This window comes from Canis aureus, chromosome 5 (genome assembly GCF_053574225.1).
Source record: "Canis aureus isolate CA01 chromosome 5, VMU_Caureus_v.1.0, whole genome shotgun sequence".
Classification (NCBI taxonomy): Eukaryota; Metazoa; Chordata; class Mammalia; order Carnivora; family Canidae; genus Canis; species Canis aureus.
The window spans coordinates 37,138,532-37,162,459 of NC_135615.1; the positions used below are offsets into that span (position 1 = coordinate 37,138,532).

The 23,928-nt window shown below is 45.0% G+C and overlaps 3 protein-coding genes across 16 annotated transcripts in view; all 3 read left to right on the forward strand.

Moving 5' to 3' along the window:
• On the forward strand, nucleotides 1–7,559 carry LOC144313264 (protocadherin gamma-B6-like). Its single transcript, XM_077896417.1, has 2 exons — nucleotides 1–4,991; nucleotides 7,371–7,559. Exons 1-2 carry the CDS (start codon nucleotides 2,571–2,573, stop codon nucleotides 7,557–7,559), a joined length of 2,610 nt encoding a protein of 869 aa, XP_077752543.1. The 5' UTR covers nucleotides 1–2,570.
• Nucleotides 1–23,928, forward strand: part of LOC144313998 (protocadherin gamma-C5) — a 183,459-nt gene that overhangs the window by 88,251 nt on the left and 71,280 nt on the right. Inside the window, exons 1-2 of one of the 14 annotated variants that reach the window (XM_077897581.1) lie at nucleotides 15,778–18,634; nucleotides 19,354–21,222. The exons of 9 other annotated variants lie outside the window; for them this stretch is intronic. In XM_077897581.1, coding sequence (XP_077753707.1) covers nucleotides 16,199–18,634; nucleotides 19,354–19,401 — 2,484 coding nt within the window. In that variant the 5' untranslated portion in view covers nucleotides 15,778–16,198 and the 3' untranslated portion in view covers nucleotides 19,402–21,222. Of the gene's footprint in view, nucleotides 1–7,153; nucleotides 10,000–15,777; nucleotides 18,635–19,353; nucleotides 23,642–23,928 lie in introns of those variants that run through there. 4 more of the 14 variants (XM_077897577.1, XR_013379632.1, XM_077897573.1 and 1 more) reach the window with 4 other exon arrangements.
• On the forward strand, nucleotides 12,416–16,133 carry LOC144313265 (protocadherin gamma-B7-like). The gene is made up of 2 exons (XM_077896418.1): nucleotides 12,416–15,139; nucleotides 15,960–16,133. The coding sequence occupies exons 1-2, from the start codon at nucleotides 12,719–12,721 to the stop codon at nucleotides 16,131–16,133; spliced, it is 2,595 nt and encodes an 864-aa protein (XP_077752544.1). The 5' UTR covers nucleotides 12,416–12,718.

The following is a 23,928-nucleotide window of genomic DNA, read 5'->3' on the forward strand; positions in this document are numbered from 1 at the left end:
TCCATTTTTCCTTTATTTTCTATTATAATTGGTTTTCTCTTCAAGTTTTGCACTTAAGGCATGATACACCATTAATATAAGATTAACACATACATGTGTGTTAACATATTTCACACAGTTTTCACTGGGCCTAATTTTTCCTCTAACATCTATAGGAGGCATTTATTGGTTATATCACTGACAAAATTTTCACTTTCTCATAATTAAATTAATCGAGGGTCAATGGAAACCTTTTTCATGGGACTACTCCTATTACTGAGCATTGAAATGGGCTATTTGGGTGGGGTTGCTTGGTTGGTTATCAGTTTACTATTAATTCTTAGGGGTAGGGTAGTTTTCCATCCCCAAAATTTACTATTGTTGTTATCTTTAGTGGTCCCATTGTGAACTTCTTACATATCTTTGAAACTCTTACATACCGCTGAAACATAACTACAGCTCATACTGATTTTGTAAAGGCACATTAGTGAGAAAACACATCCATTCTTCTTGAAGAAAGTGGAAGCCCAGACTTTTTTTGCTTTTCTGTTTCTCTGATAGGACAATACGCCTTTGAGGTTTTGTTTTTCAGATCACATATTTGTAGAGGTTGTTTGAATTTAAAGATCATTTCTGAAGGAAGAATGATACTTCACTTAGAGGCGTTTCTGAGAATGAACACCAAGAGGAAAAACCAACGGAGATGAACATTATTCCTCAATTACCTGTTTTCTTATGGCTCAATTCTCCAACCTACAGGCTAGAAATAAATCTGGATAAGGGAGACAGTTTAGGAAAATATTTTCAGGAACTGCCGGGAAAAGTTCTAAAAATATTTTATTAGCTTTTAGCTATAAGGAAAACAGTATTTGATTTTAAACATAGTGTCATTTTAAGTAATAAAAGACATTCCAGCAGTCTTTATTTTTTATTAATTTTTTGAGAGTGAAAGGGGGTGGAGCAGACAGAGGGGGAGAGAATCTTAAGCAGACTCTCCACTCAGTGAGGAGCCTGAAGGGGGGCTGGATATCAAGATGCAGAGATCATGACCTGAGCAAAATCAAGAGTCAGAGGCTTAACCAACTAAGCCACCCAGGCCCCCCTCCATGAGACTTTAAAAATAAGCTTTGAAGTTGACTCAAAATTCTATTCTAAACATGCTGGGTATAGGGTTAAAAAGTCTGGAAAACTATTATGACATACAGACATTATAATTATTTCAAATACTCTAATCCTAAGCTAGTAAGAAAAAACTAAAGCATGAGGGTCATATTTTTGACTGTGATGTTGGGAAACCATTACTTGACATTTCTGTCCTGGGGAGTAACCATTGGGACTTAGTATTCATAAATATTAAATATGTGTTAATGTGGGAAAAAGAACAGATATTGATGATGGCTTGTATATCATGATATGTAACTACTATTCTCTACCATTAATAATACCATTTGCAAGCTCACTGCACGGATAACTGGGCAGAGTGTAAAATGCTGAATTTTACTTTTCTCAAACAAGATAGGACTTTTACATTGGTCACGATTTATATAACAAAATAGGCTTAAAGATAAAATCATTGCTTATCTTAATGTTTCATCTTAAAAGAAGAATTAAAATATCTTGGATTTGCTTCAAAATAATGAGGACTTACTATATATTTTAAATGAAGATGGCCTTGTATTGATCATTATTGCTGTTGGGTGACAAATATGCGAAGATTCAATAATAATACTCCCTACTTTTGTATAAGTTTGAAATTTTTTCCATAATAAATTTCTTTTAAAAACTATATAGGGGCACCTGGGTGGCTCAGTGGTTGAGTGCCTTTGACTGGGGTTGTGATCCTGGGGTCCTGGGATAGAGTCTTGCATTGGGCTCCCTTCAGGGAGCCTGCTTCTTCCTCTGCCTGTGTCTCTGCCTCTCTCTGTGTCTTTCATGAGTCAATAAAATCTTTTTTAAAAAAAAAAACTAAGTATATATGCTGTAATACTTCAGTAAAACTAAAATTTGGAGCTATTATATAAGTGCATTTTCAAAGAGCAATATATACATATCCTCTCTCTCTCTGCACACACACATATTTCTTTCGTATACATTTCTCTATTTCTCTCTATATACAATCAGCTCCCAGCTCACCAGTGTTGCAGTAAAGCCACTTACTGGGATAAGTAGGCCAATGCAGAAGTAAAATATTACATCAGGAGCACTTCTCAGAGTATAGGGCCTATATAGAAATATATAGGAATTTCGAAGAGCAATATAAATATTCTAGAGATATTCTAGAGAAAAATTGGATTCGAGGAACCAGACTGCGGTTCCACACGGGGCCTCTGGGCGCCGCTGTCGGCCAGTACAGGGCAAGCGCAGTCGTTCGGGATTCCTCAGTCTCCAGCCTGGGCTTTCCTGCGCAGTCACCAACACATACGGAAGGAAACCCGCTCACACACTGAGACTCCGGGCCGCGCAGACTGCCCAACATCCACGAATTCCCAGCGCCGCCTGTCATGGGCGGAATGTTCTTCTAGTGACGCCGCGGATTGCAGTTTCTTCAGCTTTCCGGAAAGACTGGGACCCAGCGAGAACTAGAGCACGCAATGGGAGGGAGCTGTGTTCGGAGGCGGCCAGCCGGCAGGCGGCAAGTACTGTTTCCCTTCCTGCTACCTTTGTTCTACCCCGCGATCTGCGAGCCCATCCGCTACTCGATTCCCGAGGAACTAGCCAAGGGCTCGGTGGTGGGGAACCTCGCCAAGGATCTTGGGCTCAGCGTCCTGGATGTGTCGGCTCGGAAGCTGCGAGTTAGTGCGGAGAAGCTGCTTTTCTACGTAGACGCAGAGAGTGGGGACTTACTTGTGAAAGACCGAATAGACCGTGAGCAGATATGCAAAGAGAGAAGAAGATGTGAGTTGCAGTTGGAAGCCGTGGTGGAAAATCCTTTAAATATTTTTCATATCATTGTGGTTGTTGAGGATATTAACGACCATGCCCCTCAATTCCATAAAGATGAAATAAACTTTGAAATCAGTGAATCTGTATCCGAAGGTGCACGAATATCTCTTGACCCTGCCACTGACCCCGATATAAACACGAACTCAGTTAAAGATTATCAGATAAATCCTAACCCTTATTTCTCATTAATGGTTAGAGTTAATTCTGATGGTGGTAAATACCCAGAGTTATCTTTGGAGAAGCTCCTAGACCGTGAAGAACAGCGTTCTCATCGCTTGATACTGACTGCCTTGGATGGGGGGAACCCATCAAAAAGTGCCACCACTGCAATAGAAATCTTTGTCAGGGATGCCAATGATAACTTCCCAGTGTTTAGCAAAAATGAATATACTATCAGTGTTAGTGAGAATCTGCCCCCCGGATCCTCTGTGTTGCAGGTGACAGCCACTGACAAAGATGAGGGCATCAATGCAGAAGTAAACTACTATTTCAGGAGCACTGCTCAGAGTACAAGGCACATGTTCTTACTGGATGAGAAAACAGGTACGATTAAGAATAACCAGCCATTGGATTTTGAAGATACAGAAAGATACACCATGGAAGTGGAGGCAAGGGATGGAGGTGGTCTCTCTACCCAATGTAAAGTAATCATAGAAATCCTAGATGAAAACGATAATGACCCGGAAATAATCATCACTTCTCTCTCTGATGAAATTTTGGAGGATTCTCTTCCAGGAATGGTCGTGGCTCTCTTCAAAACACAGGACCAGGATTCTGGGGAAAATGGAGAAGTCACATGTAATTTAAGTAGAGATATTCCATTTAAGATTCATTCTTCATCTAATAATTACTACAAGCTGGTTACAGATGGAGCCTTAGATCGAGAGCACAGTCCCCAATACAACGTCACCATAACAGCTACTGATAGGGGAAAGCCTCCGCTCTCCTCCAGCACTACCATCACCCTGCACATTGCGGATGTCAACGACAACGCGCCAGTTTTCCAGCAGGTCTCCTACGTGGTCCACGTGGCCGAAAACAACCCTCCTGGAGCCTCCATCGCCCAAGTCAGCGCCTCCGACCCCGACCTGGGGCCCAACGGCCGCGTCTCCTACTCCATCGTGGCCAGCGACCTGGAGCCACGGGCGCTGGCGTCCTACGTGTCGGTGAGCGCGCAGAGCGGCGTGGTGTTCGCGCAGCGCGCCTTCGACCACGAGCAGCTGCGCGCCTTCGAGCTGACCCTGCAGGCCCGCGACCAGGGCTCGCCCGCGCTCAGCGCCAACGTGAGCCTGCGCGTGTTGGTGGGCGACCGCAACGACAACGCGCCGCGGGTGCTGTACCCGGCGCTGGGGCCCGACGGCTCGGCGCTCTTCGACACGGTGCCGCGCGCCGCGCAGCCCGGCTACCTGGTCACCAAGGTGGTGGCGGTGGACGCCGACTCGGGACACAATGCCTGGCTGTCATACCACGTGCTGCAGGCCAGCGAGCCGGGACTCTTCAGCCTGGGGCTGCGCACGGGCGAGGTGCGCACGGCGCGTGCTTTGGGCGACAGGGACGCGGCCCGCCAGCGCCTGCTGGTCGCTGTGCGGGATGGGGGACAGCCGCCCCTCTCGGCCACAGCCACGCTGCTCCTGGTTTTCGCTGACAGCTTGCAGGAGGCGCTGCCAGACGTCAGCGAGCGCCAGGCGCCCGCTGATCCCCAGGCTGAGCTGCAGTTCTACCTGGTGGTGGCTTTGGCCTTGATCTCCGTGCTCTTCCTCCTCGCGGTGATTCTGGCGGTTGCCCTGCGCCTGCGACGCTCCTCCAGCTCCACCACCTGGGGCTGCCTTCGGCCTGGTCTGTGTGTCAAGTCCGGACCTGTGGTTCCTCCCAACTGTAGCGAAGGGACTTTGCCCTATTCCTACAATTTGTGCGTTGCCCATACTGGAAAGACAGAGTTTAATTTTCTGAAATGTAACGAGCAGTTGAGTTCAGGACAAGATATACTACTCTGCAATGATTCATCTGGGGCCTTAATTCCACTTCAGGATGGGCATGATTTGACTGCGCATCCCGAGACTTTCACACAGGTGAGTTCCACTTTTGTGTCTTCTTTAATATTCTACTAGTTTCTCTTATTTCTGTAACTAATCATCTTTTTGTGTTCTTAGTGTTTATTCTGTGGGTTATATTTTTCAAGATTTACTCGTTTCATAAGTTGCTCTATAATTCAGAAATAATGTCACTAAATTGGAGATATCTAGTCAAGTTCAGATTAGCAAAACAGGTAGTGACTTCTTACAAAAAAATGAGTAATTATTCAAATCTGATAAGATTTAAGATGAATTTTCCATATCCTACTTATATGTTTTGAGTTTAAGAATATTAAGCTACCCATTAAGTATCAAAGGAAGTGCTTTTTTCAAAGAAACATATATTGCAAATAATGTCCTGGGTATATTTAGGTACTTCCATTTATTTTAGTAATTTAAAAAACTAAGCAAGCTGGGTGCAGATCCACAAGTCTCTGAAATTCTATGCAAAGTTATTTTCCTTAGGAGATGAGTCAACCTTGTTTTCCATTGCCAAGTTTTCAATGCTCCCCAGAACTTAATACTAACTACCCTAGAAGAATTTTTCTCTTCAACTTTTGGGTTTTCTCGTTGTCTTCTTATGTTCATCTTTCCTTGGAGCTCAAATTGTACTTCCTAATCTTTTATCTTCTACATTGCAAGATAATTTCCAAGAAAGCGAATGAAATATTGCCTTTTGTACTTTGTCTCTGATTGTCTGATTTTGTCTTTCAAGACAAAATATAAAATCTTTTAAGAGTTCCATGCTTGGGGGTATAGTGACATAAACATTTCTGAACTTGTTCTCTAAATGAAAAATGTGAACCTAGGGGTGTCTGGGTGGCTCAGTTGGTGAAGTATCTGCCTTCACCTCAGGACAGGCTCCCATGGCCTCCCTGCTGCATGAAGAGCTTGCTTCTCCCCCTCCCTCTGCAGCTCCCCCTACTTGTGCTCTCTTTCTGTCAAATAAATAAAATCTTTTTTTAAAGTACATCACTATTCTAACTTTGTAAAAACTGTAGCTTGAAATTCTTATAGATATTTTTCTTCCCATTACAACACAGGCACATTATATTTCTTTTAGTTTGTGGTTACTTGCTCAATTCATTTAAACAGGCCAGATTAGCTTCTAATTATATATGCCTATAATAACAAATGTTTTTTCAAAAAATTCACAAAGGCTCAATAAAACTGTTTTAGAAATAAGAATATTGGGGCACCTGGGTGGCTTAGTGATTGAGCTTCTGCCTTTGGCTCAGGTCGTGATCTGGGGGTAGTGGGATTGAGTCCCGCATCAGGCTCCCCACAGGGAGCCTGCTTCTCCCTCTACCCTATGTCTGCCTCTCTCTCTCTGTGTTTCTCATGAACAAAAAAAAAAAGAAAAGAAAAGAAAGAAAGAAAGAAAGAAAGAAAGAAAGAAAGAAAGAAAGAAAGAAAAAGTATTTTGAAAACCTTTTCCACAGGGATCCCTGGGTGGCACAGCGGTTTGGCGCGGGCCTTTGGCCCAGGGCGCGATCCTGGAGACCCAGGATCGAATCCCACGTCGGGCTCCCAGTGCATGGAGCCTGCTTCTCCCTCTGCCTATGTCTCTGCTTCTCTCTCTCTCTCTCTGTGACTATCATAAATAAATAAAAATTAAAAAAAAAAGAAAACCTTTTCCACAATATTCATGCTAAACAAATTTAATTAACTGGTTAATTAGCTTAAAGCTCAAATAAAAAATTAAGTGAATTATAAAGGGTATATCTCATACAGTCTCTATATGAATGTCTATTAAACATACTGAGATCATTTCAATCAAAATTTCAAATAAAATTGTAAGACTCTTCTGAATATAGTTAGAAGCTTGTAGGAAATAAAATAGGCATTATTTAACCTTTTACAGTGGGTACGTTTCTTTTCTTAAAAATTTTTTAAAATTTTTATTTATTTATGATAGTCACAGAGAGAGAAAGAGAGAAAGGCAGAGACATAGACAGAGGGAGAAGCAGGCTCCATGCACCTGGAGCCCGATGTGGGATTGGATCCCGGGTCTCCAGGATCACGCCCTGGGCCAAAGGCAGGCGCCAAACCGCTGTGCCACCCAGGGATCCCAGTGGGTACGTTTCTACTGAGAAAATGAGTATTGCAAATATGGATTTGACCAGTTACTTTCATTTAATATTTTATAGTACTTTCATTCCATTTATCCTACTCAGTGAGAAACCTACAAATAGTAGTTGGCTTAAGGAATATCAGCTGAGAAACCAAAACAGTTTTGTAAAATAAAATATCCAACAAAGAGTAGCGTTTTTTTCCATTGCATACATAGTGGGTGCAGTAACTCCTGAGGACTCTGAGCGCCGCTGTTCACCTACTAGGTGAGATACACAGCCTGTGCTCAATCCGGATTTTCAGGGCTCTGACTACACAAAGCTCCTCAGTTTCTACAGACCGGCTGCTGGGCTTCAGCGAAACTGTCTCCAGAATTTAAGGTGCCTAGGCTACACGAGGCACCCAGAAGCCAGAGAAAGAAAAAGGAAGCTGTCAAAACGCAGAGTATTCGCTGTGTATCCTGCTAGCGAATATTTGGCGAGACTTCCTTGACTAGACAACAATGGCTGCTAGAAGGAACCGCTCCCACCGCACAGCGCTGGTTCTGCTCTGTCTTTTTCTCCGTCTGTCATGGGAGGCTGAAGCCCGGCAGATCCGCTACTCCGTTCCTGAGGAGTTAGAGAAAGGCTCTTTCGTGGGCAACATCGCCAAGGACCTGGGGCTGGAGCCCTGGGAGCTGGCGGAGCGCGGAGCCCGCATCGTCTCCAGAGGTAGGACACAGCTTTTTGCTCTGAACCCGCGAAGCGGCAGCTTGGTCACCGCGGACAGGATAGACCGGGAGGAGCTCTGTGCTCAGAGCGCGCGGTGCCTGGTGAATTTTAACATTCTCGTGGAAGATAGGGTGAAACTTTTTGGGATAGAAATAGAAGTAACTGATATCAACGATAATGCCCCAAAATTCCAAGCAGAAAATGTAGACGTAAAAATTAATGAAAACGTCGCTCCAGGAATGCGTTTTCCTCTCCTGGAAGCTGTTGATCCAGATGTGGGTGAGAACTCCCTCCAAAGCTACCAGCTCAGCTCCAATAAGCACTTCTCCTTGGCAGTTCAGAGCCGTGCCAGTGGAGTCAAATACCCGGAGCTGGTGCTGGAGCATGCCCTGGATCGTGAGGAAGAGGCTGTGCACCATCTTGTCCTCACTGCCTTGGACGGGGGTGACCCTCTCCTATCTGGTACGGTTCTCATCAGTGTGACTGTCTTCGATACGAATGACAACGCACCAGTCTTTACCTTGCCAGAATATCGAGTGAGTGTTCTGGAGAACTTGCCTGTGGGGACACACCTGCTGAGAGTCACTGCCACAGACAAGGATGAAGGAGCCAATGGAGAAGTAACATATTCGTTCCGAAAATCACCTGACACACAATTGTTGAAATTCCAACTAAACAAAAATACTGGGGAAATAAAATTATCAGAAGATCTAGATTATGAAGAAACAGATTTCTATGAATTAGAAATACAAGCAGAAGATGGAGGAGCATATCATGCAATGGCAAAAGTATTTATTACAGTAGAAGATGTAAATGACAACAGTCCAGAGGTGACTGTTACATCTCTGTTTAGTCCCCTATTGGAAGACTCACCTCTGGGGACTGTTATAGCTCTTTTAAATGTGCATGATCCAGACTCTGGTCAGAATGGACAGGTCACCTGTTCAATATCAGGAGATCTACCATTTAAGTTAGAAAAATCCATCGACAGTTATTATAGGCTGGTGACACACAGAACCCTGGACAGGGAACAGGTATCCTCTTACAATATCACAGTGACAGCCATGGATGGAGGAAATCCACCCCTATTAACGGACACTCACTTCACCCTGCAAGTGGCAGATATTAATGATAACCCACCCACCTTTTCCCACATCTCCTACTTCACCTATATCTTGGAGAACAACCCTAGAGGTGCCTCTATCTTCTCGGTAACTGCACTAGACCCAGACAGCAAAGAGAATGCTCAGGTTATTTACTCCCTAGCTGAAAACACTTTCCAGGAAGCCCCTCTATCCTCCTATATTTCTATAAACTCAGACACAGGAGTCCTGTATGCACTGCGATCCTTTGACTATGAACAGTTTCGTGATCTACAGATTCAGGTGATTGCCACTGACAGTGGGGACCCACCACTCAGCAGCAACATGTCATTGAGTATATTCGTGCTGGACCAGAATGACAATGCACCAGAGATCCTGTACCCTACCCTCCCCATTGATGGCTCCACTGGTGTGGAGCTGGCTCCCCGATATGCAGAGCCTGGCTACCTGGTCACCAAAGTGGTGGCAGTGGACAGAGACTCAGGCCAGAACGCCTGGCTGTCCTACCACCTGCTCAAGGCCAGCGAGCCTGGGCTCTTCCAGGTGGGGCTGCACACGGGAGAGGTGCGCACAGCGCGGGCCCTGCTGGACAGAGACGCGCTCAAGCAGAGCCTGGTGGTGGCGGTGCAGGACCACGGCCAGCCCCCTCTCTCGGCCACCGTCACGCTCACTGTGGCCATTGCTGACAGCATCCCAGATGTCCTGGCTGACTTGGGCAGCCTGGAAGCCCCACGTGACTCCCAAGCTTCAGACCTCACGCTGTACCTGGTGGTGGCCGTGGCCGCAGTCTCCTGCGTCTTCCTCGCCTTTGTCATCGTGCTGCTGGCGCTCAGGCTGAGGCGCTGGCACGCGTCGCGTCTGCTCCAGGCTGCAGGAGGAGGGCTGCTGGGCGCGCCGGCCTCGGCCTCGCAGTTTGTGGGCGTGGACGGGGTGCGGGCGTTCCTGCAGACCTATTCTCACGAGGTGTCCCTGACCGCGGGCTCGCGGGAGAGTCACGTGATCTTCCCGCAGCCCAACTATGCGGACACGCTCCTCAGCCAGGAGAGCTGTGAGAAAAAGGATCGTTTGTCTTTGTTGGATGATTCGAAGTTTCCTATAGAAGACACCCCTTTGGCTCCAGTGAGTTTTACTCTCTTTAAGAATTATAATTGGTATCACTTTTAGGTTTACAGCATAATGATAGAATATTTCAATCTATATTTTCACTTTTTCCTCCGTTTCAGTGATATTTGTTTCTTGTTAAAAGAAGAACAGAACTTGATGGTTAGTAAGGTTAATATGTTTTTGCTTTCCGGTCAATATTCACTTAATCCCAGTGAAGGCCTATGGTTACAAGCTGTTATGGTTTGCCTTGCAGAACCTTCTACTTTATAGTTTTGTTTAGTATAGTATGACAGTCCCTGAGAGGACTCTCATATAGAAGTGTCTGTCAATTTATGTGCACTTCTGTTGGCCACATGTTGAAATCCTCCTTAGGCAACCCTAGCTCTTGTTTTGAAGGCGGGCTGGTAAGAATAGGTGAATATCAGAACTAAAAGCATTAGCTTCATTGGAAACAACCCAAATACAAGATTCCTCAAGTTGTTCTTCCCAACACCTTTGTGGTTTTCTTTTCAACCTATACCTTGTAGTGATAGTTACAGCTAAATATGCTTCCTAGATAGATTTGAATTTTTCATTAATATTCTATTGACAATTGATAACAATGTGATAATAATGTGTGCTTAAATATTTCCAAGTGTAATCATAATTGGTAACAATGCAACATCCATTTTGCTTGCCATTCTAATTTCATACTATTATATGGAAGACATAGCATTTTAATTTGACTTTCCTTACTCAGTAGGGATTCTAAAGAACTTATAGAAGGTTAACATATAGAAGCAAATTTTGGGTTCTTCTGTCAGCATTTTTCGTTAAATTCTCTCATGTCTAAGGATGAAAAAAATATAGACTGGGGATACAGGTTCGTACATGTTTCTAAGTACAGGAGCAAAAGATCTGTGCCAACAGTATTTCAGTAGCTCTTTAATGTAGAAGAAAGAAGACCCACCTCAATTTCTGAAAACTCTGAAATTAGGAGTCACAATAAACTTAGAGAAATATCATTTCTGTGGGAGATCTGAATATAAGCAGAGATGTACACAAAATTATTCTAAACAAATGATCAGTAGAGTTATGATCGGTGATCAGTAAGCCCATTTACTTTATTGAAGATGGTTATGTGCTTGGTTTGATATCTTACTTTTAATTTATTATTTATATTCTTCTAAACTAATATGGTAGCACAAAGTCAAAGAATGCCCTAATGTGTCTCAAAATATTTAGGGAATCATGACTTTTCTCATGTCATCTAACATTTGTTCAATAATAGGTCTGTGGGGGGATCCCTGGGTGGCTCAGCGGTTTGGCGCCTGCCTTTGGCCCAGGGCGCGATCCTGGAGACCCGGTATTGAGTCCTGCATCGGGTTCCCTGCATGGAGCCTGCTTCTCCCTCCGCCTGTGTCTCTGCCTCTTTCTCTCTCTCTATCACAAATAAAAATAAATAAATCTTTTTTAAAAATGCAATAATAGTTCTGTGGAAGGAGAGCACATCTCTTTGGGTCAGTTTTTAGCTTAAATTATTGAAACAGGGATCCCAGGGATCCCTGGGTGGCTCAGCGGTTTAGCGCCTGCCTTTGGCCCAGGGTGTGATCCTGGAGACCCGGTATTGAGTCCTGCATCGGGTTCCCTGCATGGAGCCTGCTTCTCCCTCTGCCTGTGTCTCTGCCTCTCTCTCTCTCCATGCCTCCCATGAATAAATAAATAAAATCTTGAAAAAAAACTTATTGAAACAGACATTTTAAATTTCTGTCTTTGGGGTCAAAATTACTATGCATCTGTCTGAAATAATTTTTTGTTCTGAAAAATACTGACTTAAAAAAACTCTTTTGATATGTAGCTATTTTAAGTGTTTTAAAATATTATTATTTAAAGGCAGTAGAGAACACTTTAGATGATTGTAATGAATATGGGAATGACTGCCTTCTAGTTCCTAAATATGGAGGATGGATTAATACTTTCTAGCTAAACATAAGCTAGTATTGAAGACAAAAAAAGGTTTTGCTTGTCTTCAGTACTTGCCTTTGTGGATGATACCTTAAAAAAGGAACAACAGTGATTACTTCTGGATGGGAGAACTGGATAGCAACAGGCCATGGGATAGAAGACCTACTTTCCACTCTATATTCTGTGGTTTTTTTGAATTTTGAAAAATCTTTTTACCTGCTCAGAGACTATGTAAATTTTTAACATATATAACATATGATAGTTTTGACCATGTGAAACATATTTCATGATGAAAATGAAATCAGTGAAAAATAAGATTCATTATTTTAGCAGTTATCATCTTACATTTTAAAAAAGATTTCCTGGGGCGCCTGGGTGGCTCAGTCGGTAGAACATGCAACTCTTGATCTTGGGGTTGTGGGTTCGAGCCCCACATTGGGTGAAAAGGTTACTTAAATGTTTTAGAAATTAAAAAAATAAAAGGATTTCCTGATAGAAAAACTAGATTGCGGTTCCACACAGAGCCTCTGGGCGCCGCTGTCGGCCAGTACAGGGCAAGTGCTATCGCCTGGGGATTCCTCTGCCTCTAGCCTGGGTTTTCCTGTGCAGTCAACGACATAAAGAACCGCTTACACTCCGGTTCCTGGCTGCGCATACTCTCCCCAGCACACAGAGATTCCCAGTCCCAAGACCCTAGGCTCTGTATGTTCTGGGCCGAATGCTACCAGTGTGATAGCATGCACTTTCTCCAGCTGGAAAGACTGGGACCCAGCAAGAACTAGAGCACGCAATGGGAGGGAGCTGTGTTCGGAGGCGGCCAGCCGGCAAGCGGCAAGTACTGTTTCCCTTCCTGCTACCTTTGTTCTACCCCGCGATCTGCGAGCCCATCCGCTACTCGATTCCCGACGAACTGGCCAAGGGCTCGGTGGTGGGGAACCTCGCCAAGGATCTTGGGCTCAGCGTCCTGGATGTGTCGGCTCGGAAGCTGCGAGTTAGTGCGGAGAAGCTGCTTTTCTACGTAGACGCAGAGAGTGGGGACTTACTTGTGAAAGACCGAATAGACCGTGAGCAGATATGCAAAGAGAGAAGAAGATGTGAGTTGCAGTTGGAAGCCGTGGTGGAAAATCCTTTAAATATTTTTCATATCATTGTGGTTGTTGAGGATATTAACGACCATGCCCCTCAATTCCATAAAGGTGAAATAAACTTAGAAATCAGTGAATCTGTCACCCCAGGGACTGGAATAATTCTTGAGTCTGCAGAAGATCCTGATATTAATATGAATTCACTGAACAAATACCAACTAAGTCCAAATGAGTATTTCTCCTTGGAGGTGAAAGACAATCCCGATGGTGGCAAATATCCAGAATTAGTACTGAAGAAGACCCTGGACCGAGAAACACAAAGCTCTCATCATTTGGTACTAACAGCCTTAGATAGCGGGGATCCACCACAAAGCAGCACAGCTCAGATCCGAATCCTGGTGGTGGATGCCAATGATAACCCTCCAGTGTTCAGCCAAAATATGTACAAGGTCAGTCTTCGAGAAGGCGTGCCCCCAGGCACTTTGGTGGTGAAGGTGAGTGCCACTGACCAAGATGAAGGCTTCAATGCTGAGATTACCTACTCATTCCTTGGTGTGGTTAATAAAGCCCAGCACGTGTTCTCTCTGGATTCTGCTACAGGAAGCATTATAACTCATCAACCCTTGGATTTTGAAGAAGTAGAAAGATATACCATGGATGTAGAAGCCAAGGACCGAGGATCCCTCTCTACACAGTGTAAAGTAATCGTAGAAGTTCTAGACGAAAATGACAACAACCCTGAAATAATCATTACTTCTCTCTCTGATCAGATTTTGGAGGATTCCCATCCAGGAATGGTCGTGGCTCTCTTCAAAACACAGGACCAGGATTCTGGGGAAAACGGAGAAGTCACATGTAATTTAAGTAGAGATATTCCATTTAAGATTCATTCTTCATCTAATAATTACTACAAGCTGGTTACAGATGGAGCCTTAGATCGAGAGCACAGTCCCCAGTACAATGTCACCATCACAGCCACCGACAGGGGAAAGCCGCCCCTCTCTTCTAGTATAAGCATCACTCTGCACATTGCGGATGTCAACGACAACGCGCCAGTTTTCCAGCAGGCCTCCTACGTGGTCCACGTGGCCGAAAACAACCCTCCTGGAGCCTCCATCGCCCAAGTCAGCGCCTCCGACCCCGACCTGGGGCCCAACGGCCGCGTCTCCTACTCCATCGTGGCCAGCGACCTGGAGCCACGGGCGCTGGCGTCCTACGTGTCGGTGAGCGCGCAGAGCGGCGTGGTGTTCGCGCAGCGCGCCTTCGACCACGAGCAGCTGCGCGCCTTCGAGCTGACCCTGCAGGCCCGCGACCAGGGCTCGCCCGCGCTCAGCGCCAACGTGAGCCTGCGCGTGTTGGTGGGCGACCGCAACGACAACGCGCCGCGGGTGCTGTACCCGGCGCTGGGGCCCGACGGCTCGGCGCTCTTCGACACGGTGCCGCGCGCCGCGCAGCCCGGCTACCTGGTCACCAAGGTGGTGGCGGTGGACGCCGACTCGGGACACAATGCCTGGCTGTCATACCACGTGCTGCAGGCCAGCGAGCCGGGACTCTTCAGCCTGGGGCTGCGCACGGGCGAGGTGCGCACGGCGCGTGCTTTGGGCGACAGGGACGCGGCCCGCCAGCGCCTGCTGGTCGCTGTGCGGGATGGGGGACAGCCGCCCCTCTCGGCCACAGCCACGCTGCTCCTGGTTTTCGCTGACAGCTTGCAGGAGGCGCTGCCAGACGTCAGCGAGCGCCAGGCGCCCGCTGATCCCCAGGCTGAGCTGCAGTTCTACCTGGTGGTGGCTTTGGCCTTGATCTCCGTGCTCTTCCTCCTCGCGGTGATTCTGGCGGTTGCCCTGCGCTTGAGAAGCTCTTCCAGCCTGGCCACAGGAGGCTGCTTTGAGTCTGTTCTCTGCTCCAAGTCTGGACCCGAGATTCCTTCTAACTACAGTGAAGGAACATTGCCCTATGCTTATAATTTGTGTGTGCCTGGCGATCAAACTAATGTGGAATTTAATTTTCTCACATCTGTTGATCATTTTCCAGCCACACAAGATATTCTCAACAAAGATAGCTCTTTGGGGCTATCAGCTAGCATTTTAATTCCTAATGTTGAAGCAGACAAGAAGACTTTTAAACAGGTAAGTTTTTAAAATAACTTTTTATATTCTAATATGCCAATATTTTTCAATATGCCATCGTTTAAAGATTCTAAATAAAGGGGCATGTGACTTGCTCAGTTGGTAGAGCACGTGTTTCTTAATCTCAAGGTTATGCGTTCAATCCCAACTTGGGCATAGAGCTTACTTAAAAATAAAATAATGATTCTAGATTCAGTCTCTTGATGAAGTTCTTAAGGGTAAATCTAAGTCAAACCTATTGGTATAACTGTTTAAAGTTTACAATGGAGTCCTTCTCCATTCAGAGTAAAAATATATATGTATAGAAATCTCTGGCAACTTTTTCATGAAATAGGCTATTACTTAAGAATATGGAACACAATTATAGTTTTATGTTTTGGTATTTTAAATGACTACCCTAATGCCATCCAAATTTTCTCAAATGTTTCCTATTTATTTTACTCAATAAAGAAATATTGTTAGGAATTATAGTCATGTGCCCTGATATTTTTTTGGAACTGTGCTAGTTCCACATCCACAAATACTATTCCCTTCAGTTGTTAAAAATCAATAGGAAGGAAATCTAACCTACAAGTTTTCAGTTCCAGTAGTATTTAAAAATATTTTAAAAAAATATTTTTTAAATTAAGCAAGCTCTTTTTAATAATTATTACTTTTATTAAGTGCTCTTAGTAAATCTTTATCACATTATGTAACTCTTTATTGTGTGCAATTTTCATTGTTATAAATATGTATAATTATTGGAAAAGTGTGTAATAACTTACGGAAGACACATTAGTTGGGTTTTCTTACTCGTTGCAATAATAAGATTCGGCTCTAGGCGCCGCTCTTCACCAATCAGGGAATGGGAAGCTGCAAGCAGCAGTCCCTTCCTCCCTCCCTCATCTCTACAACACAAAGCGGAGTAATATGGATACTCACAGATCCTGATGCTGGAAACAAAGTGGTTCGCTCTCTAATATATTTTGGCTGCAATCATTCCGGAACCTCGTAGATACATAAGCCGATTCAGAACAAAACAGCTCAGGAAATCAGAGAATATATGCTCAGTTTACTGCCATGGGGAATCCGCTACTACGCCTGGACCGCAGCGGGCTGGTCCTCCTGTACATTTTTCTGAGGACTCTACAGGAGTCTGAGGCAGGGCATATCCGATATTCGGTGCCTGAAGAGACAGACAAAGGCTTCTTCGTGGGCAATATTTCCAATGACCTAGGGTTGGAGCCCTGGGAGCTGGCGGAACGCCGCATCCGCATCATCTCCAGAGATAGGATGCAGCTTTTCGCTCTGAATCCGCGAAGTGGCAGCTTGATCACTGCAGGTAGGTTAGACCGGGAGGAGCTCTGTGAGACAGTGTCTTCCTGTTTTTTAAATATAGAGATACTTGTGGAAGATACCCTGAAAATTTATGGAGTAGAGGTGGAAATAATGGATATTAATGATAATGCCCCCAGCTTTCAGGAGGCGGAAATAGAGATAAAAGTCAGTGAGCACGCAAGTCCCGGATCCAGATTTCCCCTTCCTAGCGCTAGGGATCCAGATGTGGGAATGAACTCCCTTCAGCGCTACCAGCTCAATCCTAATAGTTACTTTTCCTTACAAATGCGAGGTGGAACAGATGGGGCCAAGAATCCAGAACTAGTGCTGGAGGGGAGTCTGGACAGAGAGAGAGAGGCTGCTCACCACCTCCTCCTCACAGCCTTTGATGGAGGAGATCCCATCCACCAGGGTGCTGTTGCCATTCATGTGGTGGTCCTCGACGTAAATGACCATGTACCAAAGTTTACACAGTCTGTATATCGAGTGAGTATTCCTGAGGATCTCAGCTCTGGAACTCGGGTTCTCATGGTAAATGCAACTGATCCAGATGAGGGAATCAATGGGGAAGTGGTGTATTCATTCAGGAATATGGAAAGCAAAACTTCTGAAATATTCCAACTGGATTCTCAAACTGGAGAAGTCTTAATACGAGGTTCTCTGGATTTTGAGAAATATAGATTCTATGAGATGGAAATTCAAGGTCAAGATGGTGGAGGTCTTTCCACCACTGCTAAGGTGTTCATCACAGTTGTGGATGTGAATGATAATGCTCCAGAAATAACTATCACATCTTCTACTAACTCAGTGCTGGAGAACTCTCCTCCAGGTACAGTTATTGCTCTTCTAAATGTACAAGATCAAGACTCTGGAGAAAATGGTCAAGTCTCATGTTTCATTCCTAACAGTCTGCCTTTTAAATTAGAAAAGACTTATGGAAATTATTACAAATTGATAACAAACAGAATGCTGGACAGGGAGCAGGTCCACAGCTATAATATAACCTTGGTAGCCAAAGATCAGGGATTTCCACCCTTGTCTACAGAAACTCACATTTCAATAAAGGTAGCAGACGACAATGATAATCCGCCCACTTTTGTTGACTCATCTTACTCTGTCTACATTCCTGAAAACAACCCCAGAGGAGCCTCCTTCTTCTCAGTGATGGCACTTGACCTGGACAGCAGAGAGAACTCCCAAGTCACTTATTCCTTGGTGGAAGATACCCTCCAGGGAGCACCTTTATCCTCCTACATCTCCATTAACTCAGATACTGGCACCCTGTATGCCCTGCACTCCTTTGACTATGAACAGTTTCGTGACCTGCAACTGTGGGTGACAGCAAAGGATAGTGGAAACCCATCACTCAGCAGCAATGTGTCTGTCAGCATATTCGTGCTGGACCAGAATGACAATGCACCAGAGATCCTGTACCCTACCCTCCCCATCGATGGCTCCACTGGTGTGGAGCTGGCTCCCCGATATGCAGAGCCTGGCTACCTGGTCACCAAAGTTGTGGCAGTGGACAAAGACTCTGGCCAGAACGCCTGGCTGTCCTACCACCTGCTCAAGGCCAGCGAGCCTGGGCTCTTCCAGGTGGGGCTGCACACGGGAGAGGTGCGCACAGCGCGGGCCCTGCTAGACAGAGACGCCCTCAAGCAGAGCCTGGTGGTGGCGGTGCAGGACCACGGCCAGCCCCCTCTCTCGGCCACCGTCACGCTCACTGTGGCCATTGCTGACAGCATCCCAGATGTCCTGGCTGACTTGGGCAGCCTGGAAGCCCCACGTGACTCCCAAGCTTCAGACCTCACGCTGTACCTGGTGGTGGCCGTGGCCGCAGTCTCCTGCGTCTTCCTCGCCTTTGTCATCGTGCTGCTGGCGCTCAGGCTGAGGCGCTGGCACGCGTCGCGTCTGCTCCAGGCTGCAGGAGGAGGGCTGCTGGGCGCGCCGGCCTCGGCCTCGCAGTTTGTGGGCGTGGACGGGGTGCGGGCGTTCCTGCAGACCTATTCTCACGAGGTGTCCCTGACCACGGGCTCGCGGGAGAGTCACGTGATCTTCCCGCAGCCCAACTATGCGGACACGCTCCTCAGCCAGTACAGCTGTGGGAAAAGCGAGCCACTCTTGATTACTGAAAATTCAGCGGCTGATTTAGGCAATCCGGACTCTACGAATAATCAGGTGAGATTATCTGCCTCCCAGTTGTTAGTATCGCTGCACAAGTCTTTTAGGTGGCTTTTTCAAAACAAAACAAAACAAAACAAAACCAACCTGTTTTTAGTGGGAGGATGTATTCGGTTTATACATATTTAGAGCAATACATGTGCGTTCCTGTACTTTATCTTTCAACAAATTAACATCACTTTTCAGAAAAGTTTTTCTCTTCGTCTGGCATATTCTCTTTTGATTCTAAAGGTCTAATTCAGCTATCATGGCTTGCTATATAATAAGTTAAATTTTAGTAATATTTTTCTATCATCAGTCTCTGTGGCTATCAATGTAAACTGGTGAGGATTCAAATTAATGATTCACAGTTTTTATTTATTTCCCTATTACAACTTCACATTGCCTTCACTAATTTATAATTATATCCTACCATTATTTACTTTATTTCTAATGTCCAAATTTGACCTTGTTGATTCAGTGGCATATACTCTGTAGTTCTTTTCCTTATCTATACACACATATATACACACTTGCAGGTGTTTACACATGTAAGCTTTTCTTTGAGCCTGAAACAATTATATTTTGATCTCTGATGGGTGATGATATGTTTAAATTATGTTGATTATTTCAACTTTGTCTCTTTTATTTATACTACCAAAACATAAAAATCGACTGCTTTTTTACTACTAGATTCTCTTGGGAGTGAAAATATAGAGTATACTTCTTTTTTCTAGGCATCTTTTCTGTTTCTACGATGGAGTCATTTGATTCTTCTCTTCTGAAGAAATAGTTGACTAAAACTGGTATTATTTCCTTTTATTCTTGTACTTGTGTGTAAGATTTTTTTTACGTGGTAAGTTCACTTGAGGAAATAATTTTGATCCTATGCTTCTCAAAAAGTCATTTACAAATTGACTAAACATGTTTATACTTTCAGATTTACTGATGTGATCCACTTTGTGAATATGAGAGATGGGGTAGTTATTTGGACCTTGTGAGACTGATTTAGCTGTATTTTTTGTTTTGTTTTGTTTTCAATATGCCTATGAGTCATGGATTCCTTTTTTATTTCCTTTGAAAATTCATTTTGTATTATATTTAAGTATGCTCGATCCTTCCTTATATCAGAACCAACTTGTAATTGAAGCTCTGGTAGTTACCTAATGACCTATGTGTTATCTGAAACAATGTCTAGGAAAGTCAAGTGAGAAAAGGAGACTTACTGAGGATATTTGATCACAGGAATCATCTCCATAATCAATTCAGCTTAGTTTGAATTGATCATGCCACTTTGAGATGTTTGGCCCAGATTATTTACATATTCAGGTTCCCTTTCAAGTTTTCCTTTCTCATTCAGGAATTGACCTTAATATATTTAACTATAATTGAGTGTCTAATGTTTGGGCAAAAAAGAATTTCAACTGTAGGAAAGGGGAATCCTGCAAATTTAGATGCCTAAATTTGTCTCGATGTCAAGAAAAATGTCAGAATGCTTTGAGGATGTAGGAATAAATTTTATGCCTATGGATGTGGAAACAGAAAAAAAGATTTAAGGCATTTTTACTTGAATTGAAATTAGATGAGTAAAAAGGATATGATTTGCTGGGAGAGGGAGGTTGTTACATGTATTTTTTAAACATTGAACAGTTAGGAGCTGGCAACCAAAATCTTGGAGAACAAACAGGACAGGTTATCTTTGAAACATGAGATTAAGACAGTTATTTTGACTCAGAGTTAGTGATAACGATCTGTTAGGGTACAACATGTGATCCAGTTAGAGGATAAAAATAAAACACTCTCACATTTTTGCATGTCATTAAATTCCTATGGTAACCTACAAGGGAATGCTTTTGTATTTTATGGTGAAAGTGTACAATTGATAATCCTTTTCAAAGATGTCTTTTATAAGTGGCAAGGAAGATTATATGTCATTGGCCATCCTTATCCTGAGTATGCCTTTGAACTCTCCTCCAGTTACCTCCGGAAAAAGGAGGAGGAAAGTTATCTGCACATAATATTGAAGATAATACTAGGTGGTATTTCATGGCTGTAAAAATTTACCTATGTCACTTGGAGGCTATTTTATCACAGGTCTTTGTTTTAAGTTGGGAGAGAAGACTTTGCTTTGTTACTCCAGTATGTGCACTGCCTCCTGGGTTAATGGCTCTTCTATAGAATCATATTTTAAAGGAAACTTCTTTGATAGTAAACACTGGAAAATAGACACATCTGAAACTCATACATTGCCTCATTCCCTCTACATCAGTTCAACAATCTGTCAGATTAGTGACTGCCATTATTTGCAAGGCTTCAAACTGCAGTTTTCTTAGTAGACTCCAAGCGCCGCTGTTGGCCAATGCGCTGCAAGAGCTGGAGCCCACGAGCTACCTGATTTTCTGCACAGTCACGGAAGCAATTCTAAAAGGAGATAAAGCCCAGAATTCGGGGCTTTTTCTCTGCTTAGCAAAAATGATTCTGAAATACGAAATAGGATGCCTTGAAACTGAGAGTGTTGAGTTTTCTACGCATTAACAGGAAATATTTTAAACACAATTTGTAAAGCATCGTCTTATAACATCTGAGGCTGCGGCAGCGCACGAAAGGATGGGAACTAGGGTGAAGCAGAGGAGCCATTTCGGGCAGCGGCAAGTACTCTTTCCCTTCCTGCTGCCTTTGTTCTGTGGGGGGCTTTCTGAGCAGATCCGCTACTCTATTCCCGAAGAAATGGCCAAGGGCTCAGTGGTAGGGAACCTAGCTAAAGACCTGGGGCTGCATGTAGAAGATTTACTGAACCGAAACCTCAGAATTAGTGCAGAGAAACAATACTTTACCATAAACACGGAGAATGGCAACATATTCGTCAGTGAAAGAATAGATAGAGAGTCACTTTGTCTCCAAAATCCCCAGTGTATTGTGCCCTTAGAGATCGTGGCAGAGAATCCTCTAAATGTTTTTCACGTATTGGTGAGAGTAGAAGATATAAATGACAATACACCTTATTTTCCCCAAAATAGCATTGTTTTACAAATCAATGAATTTGCAATGCTAGGAACTCGGTTCGGTATGGAATCTGCTATAGATGCAGATGTAGGACCTAACTCTCTCCAGAGTTACCAACTCAGCCATAATGAGCATTTTTCTCTGCTGGTGAAGGATAAGACTGCAGGCAAGAATGCCCCAGAATTAATACTGGAGAAGCCCCTGGACCGAGAACACCAGAGCTCCCATCTTCTGGTCCTGACCGCAATGGACGGGGGTGACCCTGTCCAAAGTGGCACCATTCAAATCAAGATTGAAGTCACCGACGCCAATGATAACGCCCCAGTGTTCAGTCAGGATGTGTACAAAGTTAGCCTTCCAGAGAACTTACCCTCAGGCACCTCTGTACTCAAGGTGACAGCCATCGACCAAGATGAGGGCATCAATGCAGAGATCACCTACTCCTTCAAAACATTAAGAGATATTGGAAATATGTTTATACTAGACCATCAAAGTGGAGAAATTAAATCCAAAGGTCCCATAGACTTCGAAATCAGTAGAAGTTATACCATTAACATAGAAGCCAAGGATGGTGGAGGCATGGCCACTGAATGTAAAATTATAGTAGAAATTTTAGATGAGAATGACAATGCCCCGGAGGTTATTTTCACTTCAGTGTCTAGTTCCATAACCGAGGACACAGAACACGGGATGGTGATTGCTCTGTTCAAAACACATGACAAAGATTCGGGAGAAAACGGAGAGGTCACATGCCTCATAAAAGAAAAAGTTCCTTTCAAAATTGAATCTTCTGCCAATAATTACTACAAGCTTGTAACAGATGGGGCCCTGGACCGGGAGAAGACCTCTTCCTATAATGTCACTATTACAGCCACCGACAGGGGAAAGCCGCCCCTCTCTTCCAGTTCAAGCATCACTCTGCACATCACCGACGTCAACGACAACGCGCCAGTTTTCCAGCAGGCCTCCTACGTGGTCCACGTGGCCGAAAACAACCCTCCTGGAGCCTCCATCGCCCAAGTCAGCGCCTCCGACCCCGACCTGGGGCCCAACGGCCGCGTCTCCTACTCCATCGTGGCCAGCGACCTGGAGCCACGGGCGCTGGCGTCCTACGTGTCGGTGAGCGCGCAGAGCGGCGTGGTGTTCGCGCAGCGCGCCTTCGACCACGAGCAGCTGCGCGCCTTCGAGCTGACCCTGCAGGCCCGCGACCAGGGCTCGCCCGCGCTCAGCGCCAACGTGAGCCTGCGCGTGTTGGTGGGCGACCGCAACGACAACGCGCCGCGGGTGCTGTACCCGGCGCTGGGGCCCGACGGCTCGGCGCTCTTCGACACGGTGCCGCGCGCCGCGCAGCCCGGCTACCTGGTCACCAAGGTGGTGGCGGTGGACGCCGACTCGGGACACAATGCCTGGCTGTCATACCACGTGCTGCAGGCCAGCGAGCCGGGACTCTTCAGCCTGGGGCTGCGCACGGGCGAGGTGCGCACGGCGCGTGCTTTGGGCGACAGGGACGCGGCCCGCCAGCGCCTGCTGGTCGCTGTGCGGGATGGGGGACAGCCGCCCCTCTCGGCCACAGCCACGCTGCTCCTGGTTTTCGCTGACAGCTTGCAGGAGGCGCTGCCAGACGTCAGCGAGCGCCAGGCGCCCGCTGATCCCCAGGCTGAGCTGCAGTTCTACCTGGTGGTGGCTTTGGCCTTGATCTCCGTGCTCTTCCTCCTCGCGGTGATTCTGGCGGTTGCCCTGCGCCTGGGACGCTCCTCCAGCCCCACCACAGCCCCAGGCTGCCTTTGGCCTGGTCTGTGTGTCAAGTCCGGACCTGTGGTTCCTCCCAACTGTAGCGAAGGGACTTTGCCTTATGCCTACAATCTGTGCATTGCCTCTGATTCTCAGAAAGCAAGGCTTAATTTTCGCACTATGACTAAAGAAATGGGCCCCCCACAAGATCTCTCTAATGAAGCTTCTTTGGAAATAAGTGTCACTGAGGAGAATAACAAATTAAGCACTAACTCTGATGCTTCTGTTCGCGTGAGTTTCAACAAACAGGTTTGGTTTAATTTTCAAATAATATTTTGGCAAAAAAATCTTAGATCATATCTACTATTACTTTGTTTGTTTACTCTCAATATTTTCCTTTCCTTTTTGTGTAGACCAGTAACTTCATTATTAGCCCTTAAACAAGTATTTTGAAATATTTTGACAATTTCACCTGTGATAGTCTTCATCCACCTACACACAAAATCTCCTGTTCTGTGACAAGTGGGTATTATGATGCTGTTGCCACGTAAATATTTATAACTGAAACATTAATGTTT